General features: G+C 46.4%; 1 protein-coding gene across 1 annotated transcript; it reads right to left on the minus strand.

The window, feature by feature from the left end:
- Positions 1–860: 860 nt before the first annotated feature.
- On the minus strand, positions 861–16150 carry FAXDC2 (fatty acid hydroxylase domain containing 2). The gene is given in 12 exon segments (XM_068981121.1): positions 861–900; positions 902–1015; positions 1760–1926; positions 2509–2577; positions 2579–2617; positions 3118–3256; positions 3258–3319; positions 8402–8517; positions 13368–13418; positions 13421–13458; positions 13590–13681; positions 16103–16150. Coding segments are annotated over 12 exon segments (975 nt in total).
- Positions 16151–18097: the final 1947 nt, after the last annotated feature.

Here is an 18097-nt window from a genome sequence, read left to right on the forward strand (position 1 = left end):
TGTATTTGCTACCTTATTGGGGGAAGAGAGTGCTAGCCCTTTTGGTCCTTTACACGGGGGATACTAGGGTACCTCAGTTGGGTGTCCTCCAAGGTCAGCACTCTGACCCATCCTTCTGTGGTTACAAGGGCCCCAGCTGAGCAGGGCCGCAGGCTTTGGCCTTTGAGTCTGTGAGTGGCTGAAGGTGTTAGGGTAACCTCTGCGCCTCTATATTTCAGTTATCCTGGAAGAAGCTACTGTGACTTATTTTTCTCTTCAGAGGAGGCCGGTGTCCAATTGCAGTGGGCTAAGTTGAATGGGGCATTTGTGTGTGTATGTGTGTAATGGGAACTTGATCCCAGAACTGCAGCCAGGGTGTCCTAACCCTGTCCTGAGTAGGGTATGAGAGAGGCTTTAGGGGACAGGAAGGGACAAAGCAGCATCTGGTTCCCTCATCCCCTGGTGCCAGGAGCAAGGATGGCTGCAGGCACGCAGCTCCCTGCCACCTTGTCATTCTGTCTCCTGCCAGGGCCACCAAGGGATCATTTGGGGTGCCTGTCCCCTTCCATTGGAGAGGACCAGTGGGCTCCCCAGGAACCCTCTCCAGTAGCTTCTTCCCTCTGGCTGGCCTGCATTCCGGGAAGATGTATTTTTTCCTTCTTTCTGTGAATGCTTGGACCCATTGTGGATAACAGGAGCAGTTGGGGGAGCCCTAGTCTCTGTGGCTCTGCTTTTCCAGGAAGCTGATCTTCCCCTGCCCTCGTAGGGTCGTCATCAGAGTGTGTGGCTGAAGGAGCAAGCTGTTAGATGTGAGTAGGAGTCCTCAGGCATAGCAGAGGACTCTGCTGAGGGGATGACCAGTGTGGAACTACAGCTGTTTGTTAGTCCGTCATCTTCAGAGGATCGGGTATGCTCTCAGAGTGGGGTGAAGCCCAGCAGGATCATGTGTCTCTTGTAGGCCTTGGTCTGCCTAAACACGATGTCAGTCCCATGGAGGTAGTCCAGCATCCCCAGAGCGGCATAGCACTGGTCGACCCTGGAGGAGACAGGAGGGTGCTGAAGCCTAGTGTGCTCATGTCCATTTCACCTGTGCCCACCTGAGCCTTCCTGTCCCCACCATGCCCACCACCTGCTTCTGAGTCACCCAAGTGGGTGTGCACAGATTGCTGGGCCCCTCCAGAGTGAAAATTGATGCTTTCCCTTCGAAAAGCGCTCTCTCTGATTTAATGCACACAAGTCAGAACCTGCAGCAGAGCCTGCTTGTTGAGGTAGGTTCTGGAATCCATCAGATTCCCCTGGAACACTTAATAAATGCAGTTGCCAGGCCCTGTTTCCCCAGAGGCTTTGATTCTGTGTATCTGAAGTGGAACCCCAGAGCCTGCATTTGAAAAAAGCATCTCAGGTGATTTCTGATGCAGGAGGGTCCTAGACCACACTGCTGAGACTGGAGGCTTTCAGAAAGCGCACAGTTCCCCTTGAATTACCTGCAGGAATTGTATGCATACATGCATTTTTCTGGTAGTGCCCATAGCTTACGCTATATACTCAAAGGGTCCAGGTGTAAATGGAGCTTAAACAGTGGCAAGGAAGATCCAGTGTCAGAACCAAAATGGCAGGGTGATCTGGGTCCCAGGATGGTGGTTATTGTGCTGACCCCAGATGCCTCTCCCTCCACTAGACCCACATTTACACTGAGACACCAGTGTCTGCTGTCAGGAGCTCCAGGAATAAAGGTGAGTGTTGACTGCCCAGAGACCCAAAGTGGGGAGGGGTGCCTAACTTTTGATGGTGGTAGTCATGGAATTCAGGTGAAGGCAAGAAAGGTAGGTGGTAGCCACAGTGGGAGATCACGGTGAAGATGAGGGCCAAGGAAGTCCACGTGGTGATGGAGGGCAAGTGGGAGCCCATTACTGTTTGCCGGCAGCATGTTGATCTGCAAGGAGAGAGCTGTCTGAGGGGAAGGAGGGAACCAAGGTGGATGGCCCCTTCCCCCAGAGTGGTACCAGGAAGACTTCCTGACTCAGATCTGGGGAAGATGAATGAATTTCTGGACCTTAATTTACTGGAGTCTTTCAGGTTTCCTGCTGGCTCAGACCATAAAAAGAATCTGCCTGCAAGGCAGGAGACCTAGGGTTGATTCCTGGGTTGGGAAGATCTCCTGGAGAAGGGAATTCCATGGACAAAGGAGCCTGGCAGGGTACAATCCATGGGGTCGCAAAGAGCTGGACACAACTGGGCGAATTTCAAGCAACTTTCAGCTTGAAATCTAGGACAAGATATTAACTGTTTGAACCTCAATTTCCTCATTATCAGAATGGTTGTTTCTAAATGCTTGTTGGGAGGACTAAATGAGATAACTCACATTAGGCATCTGGCTTTTCCTTGGATATGCCAGCATAAATGGTAGCTGTGGAAGGGGCAGAAGAAAGAAACTCCCACTGTGGTCCCATTTTGTGCAGGAGACATTAGCTTAAGGAAGGGGATTGGGGCCCTCTGTCCTCTCCTCTGGGGAAGCCAAGCTCTACTCACCACATGTTCAATAGGGTGGACAGATAGACAGGTTGCAGTGATGGGTACTGTCCACTCGTGATGTTTCTTAACGGATTTTCTTATGGAGTTTTGGGTGGTGAAGGAAAGATGGTTACCAGTGGTGGTGAAAGATAGTTACCAGTTCATAATTTGCCAGCCTCCCTCTCCCTATCCCTGATCAGAACTTGCGAAAGCAAAGGTAAAACCTGGGGTTACATACAAGGAGCAAAGTTGAAAACACACTGAATTGGCACCCAGACAGACCTGGCTTTGAGTTTTTGTGGTGCATAATTTGGGGAGGGTGACGTAGCCTGTCTTTGCCTCAGTTGTATGAGCTGCAAAGTGGATGATGGCCAAAAAGGATTCCGTAGGGGAATGAATGGGAAACTGCCCTGCCACAGGCATAAATGGGAGTTCCAGACACTCCTGGGTTGTCTTGGGTTGCCAGCTATGGAGCATAGAGTGGTCTTCCTGTTACCTAGATAACAAGAGGCTTTCCAGGCCAGGTGGTGGTGTCCCATCCCCACAACTCCAAGGAGGCCTTGTTTCCTGGGTGATAGGTGTACCTGGAGAGTGAAGTGCTGGCTGTGATCAGGAGTGCGCTCACCAGTGTGAGTAGCAGAATAGCACTTCCTCAGTCAGCGTGAAGATGACCAGCTCCAGGAGGAACCAGTGGAAGGTGGGGAGCTCTCGACGGCAGGGGTGTCCCCACAACTTGAGGATGGGATAGAGTGAGACCAGCATGGGAAGAGATCACGAATTGATTGAAGAGAATCATGAGGAGAGCCTGGCGTGGTTTCATGGGGTCCACCTGTGAAGGGAAAGAAGGAAGGAAGGAAGTGGACGAGAGTATAAGCAGGTCTTTGTCTTCTGGAAACCAGGCTCCCCTGTGGACTCTTCTCAGGAGGCCCTCACTCTGGGCTGGGTGCTAGGAGTAATGCCCGGCTGGAGCTGGCAGCCCCCGAGTGTGGACCAGCTCGGGGGAAGCCACCTGGTCATGCCCTACTTTTGGTAGGTCCCCTCCCCCAGCCTGAGTGTCTGTCTGAACTTGCCTGCTGCTTCCTCCTTCTACAGCTTCCACCACTGCCCTCCCCATTTCTCGCCCAGGCCCAACCCCCTGTATTCACACAGGCACCTTAGGAAGCGTGGAGAAGGCGGTCAGCCTGACTCCTTCTTCAGCCTTTTGGCCCCTGGTCATCCAGGGAGGCTTGACCAGGGTCAGGCGCAGACATCGAGGTGATGTGCCTTCTCAAGTGGTCTAGCCTCGCTTCACCAGGCCCAAGCGAAGACAGATTTGAGTCAGAGAGCTGCAATCTGGCCTCTTGACCAACTTGTGTAAGTGGGTCTTCCTGCTGTTTAGGGTGGTAGTCACCGTCAGTGACAGGATGTCACCCTCAGTGACCTCAGCTCAGGATGGGGGCCTGCCTGAGCATTCTCCCACGTCACTGTGGAGAGCTGGCCCCACATGCTCACACCCCATTGGGCCTCAATGCTGCAGCCAACCTTTCCTTGGGGACCAGTCACCCCCTTTCCCTTCATGCAATCTAGTCTCACTACATCAGGCCCTAGTGAAGAAGGAGCCAGGGAGCTGCTATATGGCCTCTTGACTAACTTGTTCCAGGGAATAGCCGCATGACCACAGGTCACTTGCTGGTCCTAATGAACTGGTTTGGGGGTGTCAGAAAGGATTTCTTCCTGAGAAATTTCTGCAAGCTGGAGGTGTATTGCCCCAAGGCAAGGCCAGGTTCAGAGTGGTCCTTATACTTCAGGCCTGACTCTCTGGCTTCTCCAAGCGCTGTGTGTATTGAGGAACCAGAATTCAGTCTCTAAACCTTCAGTTTCATCCCATGGCAAAGCCAAGTCTGGCCAGCCTCATTTCAGACCACCTATAGAGGAAGTAAAACACCTCTTCTGGCAACCTTGACCAAAAGGAGAGTGTGATGTATGATCACTCATTCATTCAGATGATATTTATGGAGTACTTTCTGTGTTCCTGGCAGTGTGTTGTGTGCTGGGAACAAAACTGAACAAAACAAATTCCTGCCCTCATTGAACTTATACGCTTACCATTTTAAATAGAATGATCAGGGTAAGCTTCATTGATGGTGAGATTTGAACAAATGATGAAGAGGAAACATTTATGGAGGGGGAGTGTGTTCGGGTAAAGCGCAGAGCTGGTAGAAGGCTCTAAGGCGGCACACTCCTGCTATCTTTGGCTGGAGAGGTGTGAGCAGTGGGGTGAGGAGTGGGAAGGTGAGGTCAAGAGTTGGGGAGGAGACAGTGCATAAGGGCCCCTGAAGCCACGCTGAGGACTTGGACTTTTACTCCAAGAGAAGTAGATGTCATCCCAGGGTCGTGAGCCCAGAAGTGACAGCACGTACAGGCTTACTCTGGCTGCTGTGTTGGGAATAGACGGTAGGAGACCAAGAACAGAAATGGGGGGGCTAATTAGGATTGCAAAAATACACACAGGAGAGGCCGGTGGCGCAGACCAGGGGGGTGGCAATGGAGGTGGTGAGAAGTGGTTGGATTCCAGAGGTTTCCTGATAGACTGGATGTGGATTGTGAGGGAAAGAACATTCTCAAGAGTGACTCCAAGGCTTTGGGTGTGAGAAGCTGCCCAACTCAGATGGGGGAGGCTGTGGGGAGCAAAGACTTTGGAGGGAGTAGAAGTTCAGAAATGGTCTGTAGATCATGTTGGATTGGAGATGTCTATGAGGCAGGTGGATATTTGATCCTGGATCAGAAGAGAGTCTGGGTTTGAGAGCTACATGTGTGTGAGCTGTCAGAGTTTAGGTGCTGTTTAAAATCATGACACTGAAGAAACAAGGACAGAGAAGCAGACCAAGGCTGAGCCCTGGGTGTCAACATTAAGAGGCTGGGGAGATTAGGCTGAGGTGGAGCCCGAAAGCAGGCTGGGAAGGGGTAAGCTATGAGGCTGGAGGACAGAGCAGGGCCTTGGGAGCCAGTAGAAGCTGCAACAGGGCACCAGGGAGCAACTGTGAAAACAGCCCTGTGAGGTCTAATGAGACAAGCCTGTGACGGGGACACTGGCGACCTGTACATTCTGAAGGAGCCATGGAGGTTAAGGCCTGATGGGAGGAAGTTTCTAGCTAGAGTAGGTCAGAGGATAGTTTTGTGTTTATTTGTATGAGGTACAGGCTGAAGGATTTAGACTTTTATGATGTCTTAGTTTCAAACAAACCAAAAAATTATAGATGCATAGATATTTATATTTTTATATATAGCAAAAGCACACATTTTGAACTGTTTAAGACTGGTGAATCTAGGTAAGGTAAAGTCGCTCAGTCGTGTCCAACTCTTTGCGACCCCATGGGCTGTAGCCTACCAGGCTCCTCTGTCCATGGGATTTTCCAGGCAATAGTACTGGAGTGGATTGCCATTTCCTTCTCCAGCGGATCTTCCCGACCCAGGGATCGAACCCAGGTCTCCCACATTGTAGACAGAGGCTTAACCGTCTGAGCCACCAGGGAAGTCCTAGGTGAATCTAGGTGGTGGGTAAATGAGTGATCAGGGTGCTACCTTTTCACCTTCTGTATATGTGTTTTCCATTCTTCATAGTGTGAAATGATGGGGAATAAGAGTAGACAGAGAGGAACTGGAAACTGTAGAGACAACTCTGCAAAGGGGACCAAAAATACGAGTGGGAGTGCGTATGGGAGAGGGAGGTAACGGTTTTGAGTTTGGTTTGGTTTTTAAGCTGGGATAAATTATAGCAGGTTTGTGATAAAGCAGAGAGTAAGAGAGCACACGCTAATGAAGTAATGGTCAAAATTCTCCAAGCCAGGCTTCAGCAATACGTGAACCATGAACTTCCAGATGTTCAAGCTGGTTTTAGAAAAGGCAGAGGAACCAAGATCAAATTGCCAACGTCTGCTGGATCATCAGGAAAGCAAGAGAGTTCCAGAAAAACATCGATTTCTGCTTTATTGGACTATGCCAAAGCCTTTGACTGTGTGGATCATAATAAACTGTGGAAAATTCTGAAGGAGATGGGAATACCAGACCACCTGACCTGCCTCTTGAGAAACCTGTATGCAGGTCAAGAAGCAACAGTTAGAACTGGACATGGAATAACAGACTGGTTCCAAATAGGAAAAGGAGTACGTCAAGGCTGTATATTGTCACCCTGCTTATTTAACCTCTATGCAGAGTACATCATGAGAAACGCTGGGCTGGAAGAAGCACAAGCTGGAATCAAGATTGCCAGGAGAACTATCAATAACCTCAGATATGCAGATGACACCACCCTGATGGCAGAAAGTGAAAAGGAACTAAAAAGCCTCTTGATGAAAGTGAAAGAGAAGAGTGAAAAAGTTGGCTTAAAGCTCAACATTCAGAAAACGAAGATCATGGCATCTGGTCCCATCACTTCATGGCAAATAGATGGGGAAACAGTGTCAGACTTTATTTTTCTGGGCTCCAAAATCACTGCAGATGGTGATTGCAGCCATGAAATTAAAAGACGCTTACTCCTTGGAAAGTTATAACCCACCTAGACAGCATATTCAAAAGCAGAGACATTACTTTGCCAACAAAGGTCCGTCTAGTCAAGGCTATGGTTTTTCCAGTGGTCATGTATGGATGTGAGAGTTGGACTATAAAGAAAGCTGAGTGCCAAAGAATTGATGCTTTTGAACTGTGGTGTTGGAGAAGATTCTTGAGAGTCCCTTGGACTGCAAGGAGATCCAATCAGTCCATCCTAAAGGAGATCAGTCCTGGGTGTTCACTGGAGGAACTGATGCTGAAGCTGAAATACTTTGGCCACGTGATGTGAAGAGCTGACTCACTTGAAAAGACCCTGATGCTGGGAAAGATTGAGGGCGGGAGAAGAAGAGAATGACAGAGGATGAGATGGTTGGATGGCATCACCAACTCAATGGACATGAGTTTGTGTAAACTCTGGCAGTTGGTGTTGGACAGGGAGGCCTGGCCTGCTGCAGCTCATGAGGTCGCAAAGAGTTGGACATGACTGAGTGACTGAAATGAACTGAACCGAAGAGAGCAGGAGAGGAAAAATGAAAAGAATGAAAGAAAGAGAAGGAATAATTGCTGGAGTAAACAAGAGGTGGTGGCTGCAGTATACAGATGGTAGAGGAACAGCCGGAGGAGGAACAAGGAGAGACCACATGCTGCCCCAGGTGGGCAGGGAGAGCATGCGTGCAGTTGCTCCCTGCAGGCTGCAGTGGTGCGAGGCTGTGAAGGGTCTCTTCTACTTGAAGGCAAAGCCATAATCTAGGAGGATGTGTTGAGGATTTGAAGAGGGAGGAGAAGCATGAACTAGCTATCCTGTCCAGAAGAAAGGGAGGGTAAGCAGAGCGTGGACTGGTTTTATAAAATCTGGCAGCTCTGTTCAATTGGTTGAATGAAATAATCAGGAAGGAGTCCCTGCTTAAAAAGCAACCACCATGCACACAGACAGAATTCATGATGGTGGGATTATCCATTGTTTCAGCAGCTGTGTCCTTCCCAAACAAGGCCAGCTGATATTGGTCAGCGTCTGCCATTGCTGTCCCTGCTCCCATGGGTAAGGGGAGACCTGCCTGACTTCTCTGGGGCTTGGTCAGTGCTGGACTGAGACAGTCATTTCTGTTCCTAAAATGCTGACCCAGGTGTCAAGGGCCAGAACAGGCAGGTGGAGAGCCAAGTCTAGGGGTCAGGAGACCAAACATGAGTCTTGACTGGCTGGCTCTGAGATTTGAGACATATTATGTACTCTCTTTAAGCTTCTAATCTGGGGAGCCTTTTGCAGAAGCACTGGGCCCGCACTGGCCATGCTCTGTCTGGGGCTGGCTAGCAGAGTTTGGAGGTCACAGCTTCAGCCGCTGCTCTCTGTGCTCCAGCCTGCAGAAGCTGTAGCAGCAACACTTACACAGCCATTGTTGTCGACCTGAATTCGGTAGTGGGAGATGAAGTTAGGCTTTCCAGTCTCCACCACCAGAAGTCCACTGAAGGGCCAGTAGACCAGAAGAGGCACTTGGGTGACACCTAAAGTTAGGAAGCAGAAGGAAAACATCAGGGCAACGTCCGGAGCTGGCAGGGTAAGTATTCCCTGAACACATGCTCGGTGGTGACTGAGGTTGCACTGTGCGCAGGCCCAGGGCCGGGGCCCTGCTTTTAGTCTTCAGGTGACAAGCCCGCTCTGAAAGCTGGCATGGGTCACTTAAGGAGTGTCTCTATCTCTTTTCTTAGCTGTAGTATGGGGGCAATAGACTTCTAGGTGGTTTGAGACAGAACAACAAAACATTATAAGATATGCGAAGCACTCAATGTAGAAATGACTTTTGGGTCTCTGCCCACTGAGCCCAAAGAATAGCCGAGGAAGGGAGAAGCAGGGGGAGACCAGTTCAGCTCATGACGGGCACTCGGGTCACCCAGTCCTCATGAGCCTATGAGGCCATGAGCAGAGGGAGCTCAGGTGTCCAGTGGGCATTTTCCAAAGTGGAAAACCCACCTCTGAGGGGCTCCCTGGTTAAACAATCTTCACACCCTGCCCTCCTGGAGAGTCAGGGTCCAGACCAGTGTGGCAACAGCTCTGATATTTCCTGTTTGACTTTGTTAAACTCAGCCTTTCCCAGGCTTTTCTGTATCCAGTACTGTTTTCTCAGATAGCTCAGAAGACGATGGCCATACGTCCCTATCTGCCCAGGACAGTTTCAATTTACATCTATGATTCCAGCATCATTCTTAACAACCCCTCCTTTACTCTCACACGTGACCCATTTGGATGATACCTTGTGTGGTCTCCCCCCAACCCCATTAACCTCCTACAGAAATGCTGTTGTCCTGCAGGATGTTTTAGAAAATGCCGATCAACACAAATTTAGATAGGGCTCTTGGTCCGGATCCCCCTTTTCCATGAAGTCACTCCAAATATCTCTGATCTCCTCCGGTGAACAAATAAGCACTTTGTCCACCGCAAGTGGCCGTTACCCAGGTGACATCACAGTGTTACCTAACTCTTGTGCTGCTCACTGTATTTTCCCTTGATTTGCTGCCGCCTCTGCTTTCAGCATCCCGAGGAGCAAGGGTGTTTTCCTCCCTTCTCTCTCTCTGCCTTCCATCCTCCTCTAGTAGCCCTCTGGCTCCATCAGCTGAGCGCCACGGCTTGTGCCAGCGGACACCTGGAAAGTATTTGGCCAACACAGTGGGGAAATGTGACTGGCATAAAGGTCCTCAGGGCAGTTTGGCCCTTAGGCCTAGTGGGCCGTCCATTGAGGTGCCTGCCTCCCTGTTCATCCAAGGGCTCCTTGAGGAATACAGAGTGAAAATCACAAGAGGTGTTATGAGCGTTTTTTTTTCAGCCCTAACTTGTCAAATTGCCAATATTTTTTCCATCTTGTATTTGCTAATCACTGCCTATCACAGAGGATAGGTGGTTTCCCCATCATTGTAACAGAGACATAAAATGTTTTCCCACCACTCTCCCCATGTACATTTGTAATTTGCATTATGTTTTTCAGTGAGTCCTTAAGATTCCATTAACCCGTCATGTTTAATATTTAGCCCATTTTCAGAGTTTTCTTTCTGAAGAAAACAGTCGTCAGGAACATGAGACATTTTATTTCTCTCTACACTTGCTTTGTGACACTGACACATTTTTATCTCCCCCTCTAGGCTGTGACATAGTTTTGGTTGAGGTTTGTTTTGTAGTTATTTTCTTCCAGTCAGACTGTGACATAATTTGAATGGGGTAGCTAGAGTATGTTAATACTTTATCTTAAATTTCTCTATATCCTACTTATGAGTTTGGCACAAAGTCGCTTAATAAGTACTATTTGAGTGAATGCATGTATAATTGAGGACAGTCACTATTGTAGATAATGCTGTTATAGATATCTAGCTTAAAATAGCTTTTTCTTCTACTCTGTTTCCTTAGCACTCTTTAGAGCAAGTGGCACTATCAGTAAATATTTGCTGATTGAACACATGCTGTCAGGCCCCAGGAGCTGGGGTGCATCAGCTCCAAGGACATAGCCTCACATGAGATGCAGCAGCCCTCTGTGCTTGTGAGCCTGACGTCTGGAAGCTGGAGTACTGCTCTCACATGCTTTCGTTTATACATAAACTTTTTAAATTTTTCTATTTTTGTGTGTGTGGGAAAGGTCTCAAGATCTTTTTTTTTAAGTTTATTTTAAATTGAAGGATAATTGCCTTACAGTATTGTGTTGCTTTCTGCCAAACATCAACATGAATCAGTCAGAGGTTTACCTGCGTTCCTTCCTTCTTGACCCTCCCTCCCAGCTCCCTCCCCATCCCGCACCTCTTGGAAGTTACAGAGCTCTGGTTTGAGTTCCCTGAGTAATACAGCAAATTCCCATTGGTATCTGTTTTATAAGTGGTAATGTGTGTTTACATGCTACTCACTCCATACATCCTACCCTCTCGGTGCTGCCCACTTCTGTGTGCAGAAGTCTGTTCTCTCTGTCTTTGTGTCCTCTACTACCCTGCAAATAATTTATTTCATCAGTACCATCTTTCTGGATCCCATATATATGCATTAGTATACAATATTTATTTTCCTCTTTCTGACTTACTTTACTCTGTATAATAGGCTCTAGGATCATCCACTTCACTAGAACTGACTCAAATATGTTCCTTATTATGGCTGAGTACTATTCCATTGTATATAATGACCACACCTTCCTTATCCATTCATCTGTCAGTGGACATCTAGATTGCTTCCATGTCATAGGTATTGTAAACAGTGGTGCAATGAACATTGGGGTACATGTGTCTTTTAAGTGTTGGTCTCCTCAGGGTATATGCCTAGTAGTGGGATTGCTGGGTCATATGGGTGGTTTTATTCCTAATGTTTTAAGGAATCTTCATACTGTTTTCCATAGTGGCTGTATCAATTTACATTTCCACCAACAGTACAAGAGGGTTCCCTTTTCTCCACACCTTCTCCAGCATTTATTATTTATAGATTTTTTTAAGGTCCATAATTTTTTATTTTTTTATATTTTCATTCATCTTCCCTCTTTATTGAATTTTGATCATCTTTTTTTTGGATGATGATGGTCATTCTGATCAGTGTGAGGTGGTATCTCATTGTAGTTTTGATTTGCATTTCCCCAATAATAAGCAATGTTGAGCATCTTTTCATGTATTTATTAGCTATCTGCATGTCTTCTTTGGAGAAATGTCTGTTTAGGTCTATAGGCCACTTTTTGATTGGGTTGTTTTTCTGGTATTGACTTGTATGAGCTGCCTGTATATTTTGGAAATTAGTCTTTTGTCAGTTGTTTCATTTACTATTATTTTCTCCCATTCTGAGGGTTGTCTTTTCACCTTGTTTATAGTTTCCTGTGTTATGCAAAAGCTTTTAAATTAATTAGGTTCCACTTGTTTATTTCTGTTTTTATTTCCATTACTCTAGGAGGTGGGTAATAGAGGATTTTGCTATGATTTATGTCATAGGGTGTTCTGCCTATGTTTTCCTCTAAGAGTTTTATAGTTTCTGGTCTTACATTTAGGTCTTTAATCCATTTTTAGTTTATCTTTGTGTATGGGGTCATTCTTTTACACATAGCTAGCTGTCCAGTTTTTCCAGCAGCACTTATTGAAGAGACTATCTTTGCCCCATTGTATATTCTTGCTTCCTTTGTCAAAAATAAGCTACCTATAGGTGCGTGGGATTATTTCTGGGTATATTTATTTCATGGACATATTTATTTATACCCTGTTCCATTGGTCTATATTTCAGTTTTTGTCAGTACCATACTATCTCGATGACTAATTTCATAGTATAGTCTGAAGTCAGGAAGGTTGATTCCACCAGCTCCATCCTTCTTTCTCAAAATTGCTTTGGCTATTCAGGGTCTTTTATGTTTCCATATGAATTGTGAAATTTTTAAATTCTAGTTCTGTGAAAAATGCCATTGGTAATTTGATAGTGATCACATAGAATCTGTAAATTACATTTGGTAGTATAGTCATTTTCACAATATTGATTCTTCCTACCCAGGAACATGGAATATCTCTCCATATGTTTATGTTCTTTGGTTTCTTTCATCCGTGTCTTATACTTTTCTGAATACAGCTCTTTTGTCTTCTTTTGTGGGGCTTCCCTGGTGGCTCAGAAGGTAAAGAATCTGCCTGCAAAGCAGGAGACCTGGATTCAGTCCTTGGGGTTGGAAGATCCCCTGGAGAAGGGAATGGCAACCCACTCCAGTAATGCCTGGAGAACTCCATGGACAGAGGAGCCTGGCCCGCTACAGTCCACGAGATCACAAAGAGTCAGACACGGCTGAACGACTTAGGTAGGTTGATTCCTAGGTAGTTTTTATTCTTTTTGTTGCAGTGTGAATGGGATTGATTCCTTAATTTCTCTTTCTGATTTTTCACTGTTAGTATATAGGAATGCAAGAGATTTCTGTGTATTGATTTTTATATCCTGCAACTTTGCTAAATTCACTGATTAGCTCTAGTCATTTTCTGATAGAATCTTTAGGGTTTTCTGTGTATAGTAGTTTTCTGATAGAATATTTAGAGTTTTCTGTGTATAGTATCATGTCATTTGCAAACAATGAGAGTTTTACTTCTTTTCCAATCTGGATTCCTTTTATTTCTTTTTAAATTATTTTTTATTCATTTTATTTCTTTTTCCTCTCTGTTTGACATAGCTAGGGGGATGTCTCAAGTTCTTTTTTCTCAAGTTCCTTAAACATCCATTCAAGATTGCCCACAAATTTAGCACTCTTTGGGATTACCACTGTCTTTAGGTCCTCTTTCCTTAGAGTAATAAACTGAGAAGTCTCAGAGTAGAGAACAAAACAAACAGAATTAAGCTATAACCCGTACCCACCCTAAGGGCTGGTGTCTGGGAATCTTACCTAGAACGTAGAGGAGCCACTCCTTCCCTTCAAATGTAGACAGCAACCTCTCCAAAAGTAGCTGGAAGCACCCCAAAATCTCTGAAAATGCCTTGAAAGAAAACTCATTCATGTTTCTGAGTGAAGATTGGTGGGTGGACAGCTCCTGAATCCATGCTCTGCCCGCAGACCTCCACCGCAAGGCCCCCAGATCCTGAATTAGAGCCGGCCGAGCAGACTCACCGTATGACACAGTTCCAGCGGATCGTCAGCAAGAGAAGGCTGGAGCCCAGGATGAAAGCCATCCTCCTCATGGAGCCCCAGATGTGCCCCTTCTAGGGGAGGACCAGAAAATGTCAGGCCCCAACCAGACTAGTGCCTTCTCAGGCAGCTCCCTGCTGAAGCCTGGCAGGAGTGATGGGCCATCGGGTTCTCAGTCATGCCAGCATGGCACATCTGCTGACCTTACCCAGCTTCCATAGGAGGCTCTTCCTTGTCAAGAGCTCTCAAGTTTGTGCGGAGGTGAGCATGAAAGTTAGAGCTTAAGGGTGGAGGGAAGGAAGAGCGCACACCTGCCTCAGAGAATCTAGCAGGCAGTTTTGTCACCTAGATAATGACAGATGCGTCTTCCAAGAGCCATGGGATTTCATGACCAGTCCTCGTGTTGAACAGAGATGCAGATTTTCTATACATGGCTATCACTTGGGAGCTTTTAAAAAATCCCAATATGCAGGCTCCTTCCCAGCTCAGTTACATAAGAGTCTCTGGGGTGGAGCATGGGCTGCTCTGTTTTTAAAGCTCCCCACTGAAATTCAGTGGGCAGCAAGGCTGGGACGGCCATCACAGAGGGATCTGCAGGATCTTCAGTGAGGCCATGGGGACTTTACTGTGTTCCCCAGCCAGGCCTGCTTTCCAGTGCCCATCACTCTTTTGTCCTTGAAGAAAAGAGTAAACAAACACATTTTCTGACTTGTAATAAGTCCTCTGCCTCCCATAGACATAAGCCTGGGCTGCCAGCTTATGTCTAATGCTGATGAGAGGCTCTCTGGGCAAAGAATAGGCACTGGCCATCACTGGGTGGTCCTGACATGTTCTCCAGAAGCCTGAAACATCAAAGATAGCAACCCTGATGGTAAAACAAGAAGGTCCAGTCTTGTAGAAGGAAATCCCTGGTGTGTCACCAATTTCCATAGCACCTTGCACAGGGATGACAAATGTCCATTACAGTTTATGTTTATAAGCCTGGATGGAGTCTGCTCATGTTCCTTCAAGGGAGAGAACGAGAGGTGGTGGTCCCTACAGGTGTGTGCAGTTAGTGAACCAGACCACACACACCCTTGTCCAGGAAGCTGATCTAATAGGATGCCATGTTTTAACCCAGACTTTGGAGATTTGGAGGAGTGTTTTTTTTTTTTTTTAATACTTATTTAAAATATTTGGCTGCATTGTGGAATGCAGGATGTTTCCATTGTGGCATGTGAACCCTTAGTTGTGGCATGTGACCTCTTAGTTGTGGCATGTGACCTCTTAGTTGCAACATGTGGGATCTATTTCTCTGACCAGGGAAGGAACCTGGGCCCCCTGCATTGGAAGTGTGGAGTCTTGGCCACCTGGACCACCAGGGAAGTCCCCTAGTAGACTGTTTTGATGGACGCATTCAGAGCAACCTGAATCTGCACTGACTCTTCTCTGATTACCCCTTTATACTTTCAATCAGAAGAAGTTTGTAAGTCATTTTCTAGGGCCAGTGAAATGTTTTTCAATGCCTACTACTCTTTGGGGTCCTGAGTTATGAAAAATGACCTCCTTTTCTTCTTTCTTTCTTGATCTCGCTCTCTCTTTTTCTGTCTCTGCCATTATGGGTTGGATCACCAGGACCACAGAAACTTGTTCTTTTACGTAGGCTGTTTAAAGGTCCCCCCAAACTTGCCAGTCAGTTCATCTTGGGCTTTTGCAGTTACTCCATTTTTAGGATTCAAAGGACCCTTTTCATGAGCTTTTCCAGATGGCCTAAGAATCTTCCCTTTGAGTTTAGTCAAATTTAAAACCTTGTTTTCATGTGTAAGACTCAATGTGTTTTCATGGATCATGATGTTTTCTTGTCTCCTGCAGCCCAAAGTGCCAGGAACATATACAAACAAAGGTCTGTGAAGGGCAGGTGCATATAGACCAGACGTTATTGGGATCTGCTGCAGCTTGTTCCCCCCCCGCCCCAGACCAGAGTGGACCTCCCTCATCCCCAGAGCAGATGTAGAAGGGGGTGGTTCCAAAGGCCTGAGCCTGGGCATTCTAAGGGCCAGGAGACCTTGGTGGGACAGCTGTGGGGCTCTTCAGTGCCCTACATGCAGGCAAAGGGGCTTGAGTGATAAGGAGGCAGCTTGGAGTCCAGTGATTCTGCTCAGCTACTGAGGGGAGCACTTCACTAACATGTCAGCGACCCCAGCACCCTGTCAGTTACACTGCAAGCACAGGCATGGAAGGGAGCGCTGGCTGCATGCTCACTATTTTGATGGGTTAAAGTGAAGTGAAGTCGCTTAGTTGTGTCTGACTCTTTGCAACCCATGGACTGTAGCCTGCTGGGCTCCTCTGTCCATGGATTTCTCCAGGCAAGAATACTGGAGTAGGTAGCCATTCCCATCTCCAAGGGATCTACCTGATCCAGGGATTGAACCTGGGTCTCTTGCATTGCAGGCAGATTCTTTACCATCTGAACATTCAGGGAAGCTCAATTTGGTGGGTAGGGTACTCATATTTACCTGGTTTGGATTCTCATTGTGTAGCATATGTCCAGCTTCTCCTTTCATCTGGAATAAGAAAGTGCAGGTGAGCCTAGGAGTCATTTTCACATGCAACCAGCTAAGTAAGTAATAGAGAATGTCAAAGTGAATGGCCAGCAGTGATTTTTATGCTGGCTACTCATTAGAATCACCCAAGAGTTACAAAACACACACACACACACACACCAAATCTCCCCTGGAATGAGACAAACTGATTCTAAAATTTACATGGAGATCCTTAAGTGCAAAGTGAATTGGGCCTTAGGAAGCATCACTACGAACAAAGTTAGTGAACAATTTCAAATCCTAAAAGATGCTGCTGTTAAAGTGCTGCACTCAATATGCCAGCAAGGTTGGAAAATCAGCAGTGGCCACAGGACTGGAAAAGATCAGTTTTCATTCCAATCCCCAAGAAAGGCAGTGCCAAAGAATGCTCAAACTACTGCACAATTGCACTCATCTCACATGCTAGCAAAGTAATGCTCAGAATACTGCAAGTTAGGCTTCAACAGTATGTGAACCGAGAACTTCCATATGTTCAAGCTGGATTTAGAAAAGGCAAAGGAATCAGAGATCAAATTGCCAAACATCTGTTGGATCATAGGAAAAGCAAGAAAATTCTAGAAAAGCACCTACTTCTGTCTCATTGACTATGCTAAAGCCTTTGACTATGTGGATCACAACTGTGGAAAATTCTTAAAGAGATGGGAATACCAGACCACATTAACTGTCCCCTGAGAAATCTGTATGCAGGTCTAGAAGCAACAGTTAGAACTGGACATGGAATAACAGACAGCTTCCAAATTGGGAAAGGAGTACGTCAAGGCTGCATATTGTCACGCTACTTATTTAACTTCTATGCAGAGTACATCATGAGAAACGCTGGGCTGGAAGAAACACAAGCTGGAATCAAGATTGCCGGGAGAAATATCAATAACCTCAGATAAGCAGATGACACCACCCTTATGGCAGAAATTGAAGAAGAACTAATGAGCCTCTTGATGAAAGTGAAAGAGGAGAGTGAAAAAATTGGCTTAAAGCTCAACATTCAAAAAACGGAGATCATGGCATTTGGTCCCATCACTTCATGGCAAATAGATGGGGAAACAATGGAAACAGTGTCAGACTTTATTTTTGGGGGCTCCAAAATCACTGCAGATGGTGACTACAGCCTTGAAATTAAAAGATGCTTGCTCCATTGAAGAAAAGCTATGACAAGCCTGGACAGCATATTAAAAAGTGGAGACATTACTTTGCCAACAAGGGTCTGTGTAGTCAAAGCTATGGTTTTTCCAGTAGTTGTGTATGGATGTGAGAGTTGGACCAGAAAAAAAACTAAGTGCAGAAAAACTGATGCTTTTGAGCTGTGGTGTTTTAGAAGACTCTTGAGAGTCCCTTGGGCTGCAAGGAGATCAAACCAGTCAATCCTAAAGGAAATCAACCCTAAATATTCAATGGAAAGACTGATGCTGAAGAAGCAGCTCCAATACTTTGGGCACCTGATTAGAAAAGACCCTGATTGAAAGGTTGAAGGGAAAGACTGAAGGCAGGAGGAGACGGGGATGACAGAGGATGAGATGGTTGGATGGCATCATCGACTTGATGGACATGAGTTTGAGCAAGCTCCGGGATTTGGTGATGGACAGGGAAGCCTGGTATGCTGCAGTCTGTGGGATCACAAAGAGTCAGACACAACTGAGTGACTGAACTGAACTGAAGGTACTATAATCATTACGTTTTTATTGTGCTTCTTGTCTTTTTCTCTACTTTTTGAGGTCTCCCATTTAAGAACTACCATTGTCTTTAATTCAACTATTCTTTTTTTTCTTTTTTTAATTTGGCTGTACGGGCTCTTCTTTGCGGCATGCAGGATCTTTAGTTGTGACATGCAGGCTCTATTCCCTGATGAAGGATGGAACCCAGGCCTCCTGCATTGTAAGCATTGGAGTCTTAACCATTGGACCACCATGAAAG

The sequence above is a fragment of the Capricornis sumatraensis genome, chromosome 9 (genome assembly GCF_032405125.1).
Source record: "Capricornis sumatraensis isolate serow.1 chromosome 9, serow.2, whole genome shotgun sequence".
NCBI classification, from domain to species: Eukaryota; Metazoa; Chordata; class Mammalia; order Artiodactyla; family Bovidae; genus Capricornis; species Capricornis sumatraensis.